General features: G+C 37.3%; 4 protein-coding genes across 6 annotated transcripts; 2 read left to right on the top strand and 2 right to left on the bottom strand.

Annotated features, from left to right (window-relative positions):
• Positions 1-1,337, top strand: LOC108476271 (uncharacterized). Its single transcript, XM_017778434.2, has 2 exons — positions 1-352; positions 844-1,337. The coding sequence occupies exons 1-2, from the start codon at positions 110-112 to the stop codon at positions 1,117-1,119; spliced, it is 519 nt and encodes a 172-aa protein (XP_017633923.1). The 5' UTR covers positions 1-109; the 3' UTR covers positions 1,120-1,337.
• A 1,734-nt stretch (positions 1,338-3,071) lies between these two features.
• Positions 3,072-4,726, top strand: LOC108476269 (reticulon-like protein B11). 3 transcript variants are annotated; one of them, XM_053025404.1, is made up of 5 exons: positions 3,074-3,288; positions 3,482-3,662; positions 3,804-3,945; positions 4,026-4,095; positions 4,180-4,726. In XM_053025404.1, the coding sequence occupies exons 1-5, from the start codon at positions 3,228-3,230 to the stop codon at positions 4,359-4,361; spliced, it is 636 nt and encodes a 211-aa protein (XP_052881364.1). In that variant the 5' UTR covers positions 3,074-3,227; the 3' UTR covers positions 4,362-4,726. The 3 variants fall into 3 exon arrangements, with proteins under 3 accessions (XP_017633921.1, XP_052881364.1, XP_017633922.1); XM_017778433.2 differs by having other exon boundaries at positions 3,075-3,288; positions 4,189-4,726; XM_017778432.2 differs by having other exon boundaries at positions 3,072-3,288; positions 4,026-4,726.
• LOC108476268 (protein TIC 21, chloroplastic) lies at positions 4,443-6,767 on the bottom strand. The gene is made up of 4 exons (XM_017778431.2): positions 6,337-6,767; positions 5,699-5,956; positions 4,969-5,172; positions 4,443-4,723 (listed from the first exon to the last, which is right to left on the bottom strand). The coding sequence occupies exons 1-4, from the start codon at positions 6,631-6,633 to the stop codon at positions 4,610-4,612; spliced, it is 873 nt and encodes a 290-aa protein (XP_017633920.1). The 5' UTR covers positions 6,634-6,767; the 3' UTR covers positions 4,443-4,609.
• Positions 6,768-7,374: 607 nt separating this feature from the next.
• LOC108474416 (sodium/proton antiporter 1) lies at positions 7,375-11,361 on the bottom strand. The gene is made up of 10 exons (XM_017776328.2): positions 10,912-11,361; positions 10,126-10,302; positions 9,891-10,019; positions 9,355-9,531; positions 9,076-9,182; positions 8,844-8,964; positions 8,694-8,755; positions 8,282-8,584; positions 7,809-8,103; positions 7,375-7,724 (listed from the first exon to the last, which is right to left on the bottom strand). Exons 1-10 carry the CDS (start codon positions 11,140-11,142, stop codon positions 7,605-7,607), a joined length of 1,722 nt encoding a protein of 573 aa, XP_017631817.1. The 5' UTR covers positions 11,143-11,361; the 3' UTR covers positions 7,375-7,604.
• Between the last annotated feature and the right edge of the window lie 535 nt (positions 11,362-11,896).

Here is an 11,896-nt window from a genome sequence, read left to right as displayed (position 1 = left end):
GTATTAGAACAAAAACTCGTATCGCTGTCGTAAATCAAAGAAAGACGAGGAAATCTCAATTCGGCGAAGAAATCCCAAATTCCCAAAATAATTAGGGTTTTTCCACGTAATGTCGACGGGAAGGCCAAAGGACGGCGACACTCAGTTGGCGGTAGTGGAGCCGAAATCGGGGCTTCCACCGCGACCTCCGTCGACTACATCGACGGCGATTGTGGAGTACGAGAAGCCAGCATTCAAGGAGGAGGAAGAGGATTTAGAGGTGAAGCTCCGCCGCATTATAGAGAATGTACCCGTTCGTGTTAGCAATACATCCGGAAGTTCTGCCGGTTCCGGCTCCGGTGATTTCCACCAGGTTTTTTTTTTTGTTAACCTAGCTCTCTATTCTCTATTGAGTTTTTATTTGTGGCTTCAGTACGAAATCTTAATTGTTGCTTGCTCTGCTAGTAGATTGGCTGATCAAATTGATATTTCATGTGCGATTTGAGAGATTGTTAATCGTTTTGTTTTAGTTATCTTTAGGGTTTATGATTGTATGAAAAAGGGCAGAAAAGAAATTTCAACTTTAGAACTGTTGATTTGGCTTAAAAATTAATCATCCAAGGCAGTAAACAGTGCTCTGAAAGTACCAGACCGGAGCTTCGTTCTAGGTTTATAGTGGAATCTTATCTTTGTTTCTTTTAGATTCTTGCAGCATATGATCATGTGCCATAAAGTATATGCATTTTCCTTAGTGGTACTAAGTGTATGTTGTAAAATTTTGATTGCTTATAATTGTTTGGATAATTTTGGTCTGTTAGATGACTTACGAGATTTGCTTATAGAGTGTTCTGTCTGTTGCCTTAGTATCGACAAATGAGACGCAAAGAGCAAGACAGGCTTGCGAGAATGGATGTTGACTACCAGAAAAGGAAGGAAATAGCCGAGTTTAACATGAGAAGGGAAGAAAGATTAAAAGCTGCTGAGGAACGGACGGCTAAGAAACGCCTAAAACGCCAAAAGAAGAAGCAAAGGAAAAAGGAAAAGAAGATGAAATTAAGTGCTGAGGGAGGAGAGAACAAGAAGGAAGAGTCTTCAGATGATGAAGCTGACTCTGAACATGACGAAGCAACAGTAGAATGAGCAAATTTTTACTTTAATATCTATTCTCCGACCCTGGTCCTGTGAACTTGGCTCCAACTTGAAGGAACCAGATCTTGTGTTGTTATTTATACCGAGTTGGAGTGTTGAACTCGGTCTTCCTTGTGTGCACATTTGTGAGAAGCAAAGCAATGAGGCATGAGATAAATGTAACTTCAAAAGAAATGGTTCCGAAATATTAATTTAATTTTGTAACAAAAGTTTTGCTTATTCTGATTTATGCCATGTGATGCCTGTTACTTTCAAAGTTATGTTGGTTCAAGAAGATGTATATTTTACTAACCATTTGAATTACTGTTCTAGACCATGAGAAACAATGAAAACTAGGAAGATTTCTGTTTCAAAATAAAGGGTTGCTTAGATAGTACTAGTTTAATGGTGACAATAGTTTGGTTTGATCTTTGGCTACTCTTGAATCTACCCTGGTTGACTAGGAGGCATATAAGTTATTGTGGGACAAATCATGGAATGGGTGGTTGATGACTTATTTGGTGGCACCAATGCTACCCTGGCACCGGCCATTAGCTACTGGTTTCATTTTTGTTTTGTTATCTCTTGTTCACATGAATTGTCTCTATTTCTGGTGGGATTAGTTGAGAAGCTATTGTGATTCACAGTAAAAGTATTATAGAGGCCCTTATTCTAGTAGTCAAATTACATTTTGTCCCTTATATTCAAAAAATGGATAAATTAGTCTTTGTACGTTAGATTAAAGAGTAAATTGATTTTTTTGTTAAAAAATTCATCCATTCCTATTGTTAAAATTTGGTCTTTGTATATCAGCATGAGGTATACATGACATGTCTTGTATAATTGTTTGGTTTTTCGTTAATCATCCCAACTTTTAACAATAGAAATGGATGAATTTTTTTAACAGAGGAGATCAATTTGATATTTATTCATTTTTTGAGTAGAAAAAGTAAAATATAATTTGACATCTAATTCAGGGCCTCCATAATCATTTTACTTATGATTGATCTACATCTTAACGGAACTTGTAATAAGCTCGATTCTCATCAAAAAATTTTGGGTGAAGTGGTATGGTACATTAAGGGTAAGATGATTGAAAAGGAAAAGACAATCAATGATCTCCCTACAATTAGTTTTAATGATCACACGATGCTAGCCTTTTCATTCTTGCAAATGAACAAGCCTCTTTGACTGCCATGGCTTCAACTGATTTGATTGATCCAACAACTTTCCAGAGGCTCAATCCAACAATAAGTCTCCCTGTTCAATTTCGGCAAACGGCGAATCCTCCCCAAGGAAGCATCACAATTTATCTTTATAGCATTCGGAGGGGGGCATTGCCACATAGTAAGGTCGTGCGCATGAGGTATGACGAAGACTCAAACATCGCTGCCGTAAAACTCACATAAGCGTGAGAAGTTGCAAGCCATGCTGTGATCGAATCGCCCTTCATGCTATTGAAGACGAACTCATTCCTAGCTTTCTAGACATGCCAGCACAAGCCTGACATGACCTATGTTGCTCCTGTAAATGAGTAGTAGTAGACCTGTTTAATGACACAGAACGGAAGAAACCAAACCAAACCATTTTTAATAGTTTGGTGACTACGTGCTCTACATGACCGAGCGGTCAAACCATTGTATTAGTGCTCTGCCTGATTTAAATCTTGATGTTGAATATTATGACGGCGGCAAGCCATGGTTGAACAAATAATAAGCCAGCAATTTTGATTCATCTACTTAGAACTGAAAAATATTTGAATAAAGGACTACATGAATTCAAAACGAGTTTAATTTTGAATGATTTTAACAAGTAATTTAAAATGACTTCGAACTTGAGATAATCTTATATGAAAAATTTAATAAATAAATTCGAATAATTTAAAGGCGAAATAATTTAGAATCAAAATTAACGAAAATGTTGTACACATTCAAAATTGACTCCGCCCTGCTAATTAAATACCATTTAATTAGCACATGTTGTGCTGTTCAGTGTTCACTTTCTTTCCGTTTCATAGTTGGTGCCATTTCTGTTTCCGTTTGGTAATTCCATTTTCTCCCTCCTTTTCCTTCCTCTCCATAAAAAAAAAAAATCAATAGCAGAAGAAAACGAGAACAGCCATGGCGGATTCCAACCCTACTGCTCGCATATCGGTTCATCAAGCTCTTGGAGGTGGCACAGGTCTCTCTCCCCCCCCCCCCTTCTCTTCTTCTCTTTTAACACCTCTATGTATATTCATACATGTATGTAGCAGTGTTTTCATTTGATTTCCGGATAAATCAATTTCACTTCCATTACCGATCCCACCATTATTTCCACGAATATATGTTATGGGGTTGGCATGATTTGATTGTTTATACACTGTTGTTGGTAGTTGCCGATGTGCTGCTGTGGAGAGAATGGTGTAGCGGTGTTGTGATGCTCACCTTGTCAACCATGGTGTGGTACCTTTTTGAAAGAGCTGGTTATAATTTCTTGTCTTTCATGGCCAACGTATTGTCGCTCCTTGTCGCTATTCTCTTCTTCTGGGCCAAATCTGCTTCTCTTCTCAACAGGTTTCCCCCAGTTTTATTACTATCTTGCTTTAACTCGAATACAAGCGCCAGATACATATACGAGTATAATTAGTTTTTTTTATATATATTTTTCATGTATTTAGAGAATCTTCGTATATCATGTCCTCGTATCTAATGCAGGTCTTTACCACCCCTTCCTAATTTAGAGATTTCTGAGAACACAGTTGTGATTATTACTGATGAGTTACACCAATGGATCAACCATACATTATCCATTGCACATAACATTGCAATTGCAAGAGATTTGAAGTTTTTTCTTAAGGTCCAAAGTCTTTTGCCTTTCTATTCGTAAATGTTTTTGTTGATCCTTTGACATAATACTTTTCACATGCCTTCGGACAGGTTGCCGTCAGCTTGTGGTTAGTTTCGTACATGGGTAGTCTCTTCGAATTCCTCACTCTGGTCTATATCGGTGAGCTTTACAAGACCCTGTTTGTTTCAATAATGGCGAGGATTCATTTTACTTCTTCCGCGTATGCTGATTTTGGTAGAGAAGTTTCTGTAGGAGTTATTCTTAGTCTATCAGTTCCGGTGGTATACGATACGTACCAGCACTTCATCGATGAGAAGCTTTATGTGACACGCAGATTCATTCAAACACAATACAGGAAAATCGATGAAATGGTATTGAGGAAGCTTCCTTTGCCCTCAAACGGTGGATACCCCCTACATTCTTGATTTAAGCCTTGACCTGCAGGTTTGTTTTATACATTTGTGGTTATAATTTATAATTTACCTGTTCATTGGGTTTTAGACAGATTTACTAATGTTGGAGGAAACCCTGTTTATATTTTATCAGAAACTCAGTAATTCAGTGTTGTATTAATACATGTATTTATTAAAAAAATGCCAAGGGTGGCTTGTAAAACAGTTATCAGCAGTAAAATCACGTTCAACTATTCTACATTTACCATGAAAGGCAGAATTTATGCAAGCTTGGGAATTGGAATACTCTCTGTATTAGGCAATGTCACCGAGCGTAACAGTTCCAGCGAGAACACCAGCCCAAGAAAGTGCGAAAGGATAGTGTTTGCCGATGCCTGCACGAGCAAAGAGATATGTAAGGGTAAGGCCATGCGATAACCAAGGTTATTGCAGTTGCACCACCATGAATATCAATATATGACTGCAATGTGACGTATATAAAGACACCTCTAAATTTAAAACAAATTGCTAGCAGGTGACCTCAGGCAGCTTTCCAAATCTCGATATTACAAGCATGGACCTCATTCAGCTAAATGCTATATAGATATTCCATTATGAGGCTCGAATTAGATGTAAGTACCTGCACCAAGAATACATCCAAGGCAAGAACTGGACTAGAGCCGGGAGCAATTCCTTGGTAATAAGGAGTTGTGGAGGAGGTAAGTGCCTTCGCGACTAGTAAACCGACTGTTGCTTGCATGCCAAGAATAGCAGCACCCATTCCCAAAAGATTCAGAATGATACCATTTTTCAAGCTTTTCACAACATTGGCACGAGGAGGAGCCTGAAACTCAAGGGGAATTTTTTTAGTAGCGGATGTTGAATGAGGTGATGAGTCAAAAGATCAAATAAGCCCTGAATTTGGGTACATGCCTAATCATAAAAATCCCTCAAACCCAAAAAGAATTCTACACATAATAGGTGACTTAATCTAGACTGAGCTCAAATCAATCACAAAGTCTATAATTCTAATTCGAGGAAGAAAATAAGGCGACAGAAACAAGGAAAAAGAGCTTCCCAACGATATAAGAATGTCACCCTTTTCTTCCAAATAAGTTGATGAACTTTCCAAGTGCAGATTGCACTCAACCATATCAAGCATGGTATTCGTTTAAAATGATTAACTTAAAAGTATCTATACGTAACTCAACTATTAATAATAACACAAGTATTATTTAAATGTCTCATCTCTCAGTACTCCCGAATTTAAAATGATCTGTCTAAGTGAATGCTATAATCCAATTTGTTTCGGTTTATTGTTTGACAGTCATCCTAAATAATGTAATTAACACAAGTTCAATTCACAATACCTTTGAAGGATCATTAACAGTCCTTTTGAGTTTCTCGGAAAGTCGAATATAACCAAATGACCAAAAAACCGATATGAATGCAGCTACAATTCCACCGAAAGTAGCATAAAACGTAGCAGGTGATGTAATTTTCCCAGTAACCACAACTGAAAATGAAAGTATCACAGCCGCAACCACCGAGCAAACTAGCTGCCCCCAAAACCCTAAATTCCCCAATCGTTTAAAGTATCTTGACGTGGTCTCTAACCTCTTGGCTACCTGCACCATTTCAGTTCAAAATCTTCAAAACAAACAGGATTTAGAACAAAAACAAAAACCCTTCATTTACAGCCCATTAAACCCTAAACCCCACTAAACAATCCAAAATTAACTCACAGCATTGTATTAGGGTTTAGGGTTTGTAGCTTTTCTCTGGGTTTTGATGTTACTGATTATAAGAACAATGTGGATTACAGGTTGAATTTCTTTTGTTTTTTTCAAGATTTATCAGAACAGTTTGACCAAATTAAAACAAAGAGCAGAAACCCAATTCAATAAAGTTGAAACCTGAGCACTAAATAAGCCAAAACCAATAAAATTCTTGAATCAGTTAAAATGGGGGAAATCTAATATTAAGAGAAGGGAAGTGAGGGGAGTACCTGAGCGAGCTTTGCCTTGTCAGAATCATCATTAGGGGAGGTAGAACCAGGTGAAACTGAGGAAGAAGAAGGAGAAGAGACTCTGCTCAACAAAAGCTTAGATCTTTCAACACTGAGGGGGTTCCAGGAAGCGAACGGGGAGATTAGTGGCTTCGGTTTCCGAGTTTCAAGTGAAGCGATAAAATTTGGAGAAGAAAAAGTTATCGCTGGTCGGCGACGGTGAGTTGGAAGGAGGGGACCCACCGCCACCAAACAAATGCCGGAGCGAGTTGCCGGCGGTACCAACAACGTTTGCATGATGACTGGATGATGTGCAGGGGCCGCTTGCGCACGGTGACGGTTGTGAAGTGGCAGCAATTCGGATTTGCCCAATTGATTTGTAATTTCATTTGTTTTATACCGAGTTCATGGATGTAAAATCGAATCATTCTGCTGATTTTTATTTTCTTTTGCCATTTAGATTAAAATTTCTTTCTAATATTTAAGGTTTTATTATCCATAAATATTGTACTATGTATTAATTTAATTTTAATAATACATTTGTGGTAGTTTTGGTAAAAGAAAAACTGATTAATTTCTATCCATTTTTATCATTAAAACTAATTATTGTACATCAATACGAGATATAATGCCATTGATTATTGTCTAATCACTCTAGTTATTCAATTAATCACGCCAATTTTAATTTTAATAATAAAACTAATTTATCTTTTTCTAAATAAAGGAAGCAAAATATAACCTAAATCCGAATATAATGACCTCTATAATACTTTTACCAATCGTATTTTTAAACTGCATAGCAAAGTTAAATAATTGAGGATAATTATGACTCAAACATCTTGGTGAGCTAATTGTTTAATGGATAGGCCAGTGTTTCCATTTGTATGTTTTTCCAGCAACGAATGCCCACTGAAATAGCTTGAAGCTAAAGTTTGGATCCTTAAAAGGGTAAACTGTTGAAACTGCAGTCAATGCACCTGCCCTGCTTGAGTACAACAGGGTTCTATAGAGAGAAAAATGCTCTTAACCGCACTCAAATTCACGTCCTCAAGCTCGGCATAGCCATTGATACACATTCACTCTTCACATGCACGTCACTATGACTTAATTCATGGTCTGTACATAATGTTTGTGGACAATACATGAGATTTCATAACTATTTGAACCTTTTATTCCCTGAAAATTTCGTGAATTGTAAGCAAAGGAAGATCATGTCTTCACTAAACTTTATCCAAATGGAATGAAAAATAGTTGTATATCATCGTAATTTACGAACCGGAAAGGAAAGGAACTTGAGCTAAAGTTGAGGGTAAGGAAATGTGAAGGTTATTAACCGCTAAATAAGCAGCAATACCGGCAGCGTAACCGGCAAAAGCAAAACCACTCACCTGCAAGAAAACAAATCTTTTACTAAAAGTTGATCCCTTTTTTTTTTCTTTGAAAAAAGGAATGTAACCGAGAGCAAGAATTACCTTTTGGAAATACCAAAAGAAGTCGACTTTTTCCATTCCCATGTATGCAACTCCGGCCGCAGACCCGATAACTAGCATGGATCCACCAGTACCGGCACAATATGCAACAAGTTGCCAGAACTCAGAGTCCTGGGGAAATGAAGTGAGATCATACATTCCCATTGTTGCTGCGACAATTGGGACATTGTCGATAATTGCTGACACAACTCCTATAGCACTTGCAATCAGTTCAATGCTAGGGATATGAGCATCAAGGTAATTTGCTAACTCCCGAAGAAGACCTGCTGATTCTAGGCTGCAGAAAGTACAACTCAGATATATCAAATAGAGAAAGATCGAATATAAAACTTAATTATATAAATAAGGTAACGATAAATATAAGCAATGAAGCTTCGATTTGAAGTTGTTGAATGTCGAACAAGACAAAAATTAATGCTCTCAAACAGACAGTGATACTATTATCTTGTATTTACCAGCTCACGGACAAAAGGATTCCGAGGAAGAAAAGAGCTCCTTGAGTATCGATCCTTGATAAAGCTTGTGGAACTTTCAGTTTTTGCCTTTCGGATTCACCGTAATGAATAGCATCAGTCAGAATCCAAAGAACTCCAAGTCCAAACAACATGCCCATAAAAGGAGGCAAACCGGTTAAAGCCTTGAACACTGGAACAAAAACCAAAGCACCAATACCAACACAGAAAACAAGTTGCCCTCTCGGAGCCATTTGTTGAGATGCCAAAATATTGGGAGAATCTTGTCCTTTCCCATTTACTTCACTGAACGAGGAAAGAAAACATGCATCATTTCAACAGTATTTCGTGAAGTTTAAGGCAACCTCTTAAAACTGAACTTTCCCAACATGTCTTGCCCATGCAAGGAACATACCTAGTCAATGACATAAGCGCCAACGGAACAGTTAGAGAAACAAGTGAAGGAATTATCAAACCCTGTTTGCAACGAAATCAAAGTTAATTAACTCCACCTAAAGTCAGTAAAAACAAAAAATTGGTGAACCCGTGAGAATTATGAAAGCACCTTCATAGTCTGCAATGTGGATATTTGACCATGTATCCAGAGCATGGTAGTAGTAACATCACCAATAGGAGTCCAAGCACCACCAGCATTTGCTGCTATCACAACAACAGCTCCTAGAAGCCTATTGCAATATATATTCATATAAATGGTTTTAAGAAATTGAACCGTGTTACTAATGGTTCTCAATGTACTATCCTAATATACCAAGAGTTGACTCGATTGTGTAACGTACTTGCGGTATTCCGATGGAGGTACTAGTTTCCTCAACAAAGAAACCATGACTATTGTAGATGTCAGATTGTCAAGGATGGAACTAAGAAAAAACGTCACGAAACCAACCTGAAATTTTCAAGGTGCAGGTGAGACAGCTAACACAAAATTTCATCTAAGATTTCACACTTCCAAAATTTCTTCATAAGACTAAATATGATTGAAACTTCAATAAGATGCATATGCAAACAATCAATGATAAGATAGTCAATATGACAGTTTTGAGGAGAAATCAACTCACCACCCAAATCAGAGTTTGCGGCTTTCGAGTGGTTATGTTGTCAGTAACCAACTTAAATCCTTGATGGGCATCAACTATCTCAACAATGGTCATTGCACCAAGCAAGAAAAACACTATTTCACTGACTTCTGCAGATGCATGTGTCAATTCTGAAACAGCTATATCACTTGAAGGAGCCTAAAAACGAAAATAAAACGTGACAGCCCCAGCATTATCAAACAAGTAAAGATAGATAAAGTTGGAAAATAAGTAAGAAAACAATAGAAAAATGTCTGATGAATCGGCATATGTAGAATACCGTAGAATGCCATAAATTAAGAGAGATAGTCATAGTCATCATTTGCATAATCCTTTTATAGAATAACAAGACAAATGAACACATAATTTAGCTCTCCCAAAACCCTAAACAGGTAGAAACCCAGCACGGTGCTTGAATGAAGTATCTAATACGCAACAGCCTTTTGTGTTTTCATCCTAATTTACAAGAATGTTAATAGAAAGTAGCTCATAAACACAACTAGAAGTATCGGTCTTACCCCAATGCTTCGTACTACCCATAAACTCACAGCCATCAACAATCCTACACCACTTTTATTAAAGGCTAGAGACTCCTCAAAGATAATGCCAGCATATCCTATTCCAAAAAGCAATGCCATAGCAATATCCTGCATTATGAAGTCAATAAAATCAAGAAAGGGACTTCAGTGCATAATCCAATAATACGAAAAACATCACCCAAAGACAGGATTACACAAGAAACTAAAGATAAACCTGGTGGTCAGTAACCCATGTTAGGTTAATTGCCAGAGTCCCCGTTAAAGCAGCTGTGAAAACCGCAATAGTTTTCAATAAATCAGTCTTTGGCTGGTAAGCAGCTTCAAACTCCAGCGAGCTAGTTTCATCAACCGAACATAAGGGATCACATGTTCCAGATTCTGAGGACAGCCCCTGTTGAAAGTTTACACGAACAATCAAAATACAAATACAAATACAAGTACATGTCCAAGCAATCACAAATTGTAGAAATCTATTACAGCACAAACGGGCTAAGAACTGGAGCAAAGTATGGAATCAAACAATTACAGCACAAACAGGCTAAGAAGTAAAACAATCCAGATTAGAACTAACTGACTGGCTAAAACCCACACATAGGAGACCCACGCGTATGATTGCACATAGTGCTTCTAAAACATAGGTACTGAAGACACGGGGCCTCCGCCTTTGCCAACTGTGCCAAGGCCTCGTTGGCAAATCAATCTTATTTCTAAACATCCGCAGAAGGTAATTTATAATAGTAATCGCTTGAAAACTACATCAAATGCTACGAGCTCCTCGTTTACTGTCTTAATTCAAACTTAAACATACACTACCAAGATAAAATCTTAAACTCTATGAACTAAAAGAACAGGCTAATAGGTACCCTTAACAAAACATGACAAAACAAACAAAATCAAAGCAAAAAGGATCTCACCCAAATCCATAAATTAAGAAAACAAGAAAATGGGTACTCAAAAAACGAATTTTTATTAAAGAAATAGGGATAGAAAGAACAAAAACCTTAATCTGCTCTTCATTGTTGGGTTGAACTTGTCGTTGACTTGGAGAAGAAGAGCCCCTGGCCTTATCCTCAGCTCTAGCAAGAACTCCATTGCTAAGCAACCTTGGGGCTCTGCTTCTATAAAGGGAAGTCCCAAAGCTAGGCAAAGAGTAGACAGAAGGCGCGTGCAAAGATCGGTTCTTGAAACGACATGAGGGTGAAAAATGAGTCCCAATTGATAAGGCGGCCATTAAAAGCCCGGATTTTTTTAAAAGGAAAGTTGTTGGAGGTTGAAAGAGAGTGCCTTTCACTCACTCTTACAAGGAACAAGTCATCTGGGACGATGGTAATATGGGCACTGCTATTGCCACTTGCAAGGTCTCAGTCTCACGTGAGTGTGGAAGCAGTTGTGATGAGAGTGCAAATTGCAAAAGAGTAGAACTTTTTTTTCTGCTTGGAATTTTGTAAAGAAATCCAAAAGGTTAATTCCACTAAACATCACCAAACTATTGCTCATATTCTAAATTGGTCCCTACACTTCAAAGCTTTCGGATTGTTTCCTTAAAGTATTTGTATTGTATCTATCATGTCTTTTCGGCAATTTAGCCAACAATTTAGACTTTATACGCTAGTTTGGATTAAATTGTAAGAATGTGTGTATTTAGCATGTTAAAAAAAAACAATATTGTTAAAATTTAAGAGATTATTTTCTCAATACATCGTATCCAAGTCATTCTTGCATATATTAAGTACACAAGTGAAATCAGCCTAATTCATGGTACTAGCACCTCATGATAACATACATGGACTAGTTTCTAATGGTAAAAATGGATGAAATTTTTAACATAATAACTAATTTACTCTTTGATCTAATATATAAGGATTAATTTACCTATTTTTTGAGTAGAGGGACCATAATACAATTCAAATCCTATTATAGAGTCCTCCATAATACTTTTATCCCAAATCCGCTTATTTTAAAGATACTCTAAAATTTAACACTTA

Source organism: Gossypium arboreum, chromosome 3, assembly GCF_025698485.1.
Source record: "Gossypium arboreum isolate Shixiya-1 chromosome 3, ASM2569848v2, whole genome shotgun sequence".
NCBI lineage: Eukaryota > Viridiplantae > Streptophyta > Magnoliopsida > Malvales > Malvaceae > Gossypium > Gossypium arboreum.
The sequence above is the reverse complement of the archived record's forward strand: the minus strand, read 5'-3'. Positions and strand labels throughout refer to the sequence as shown.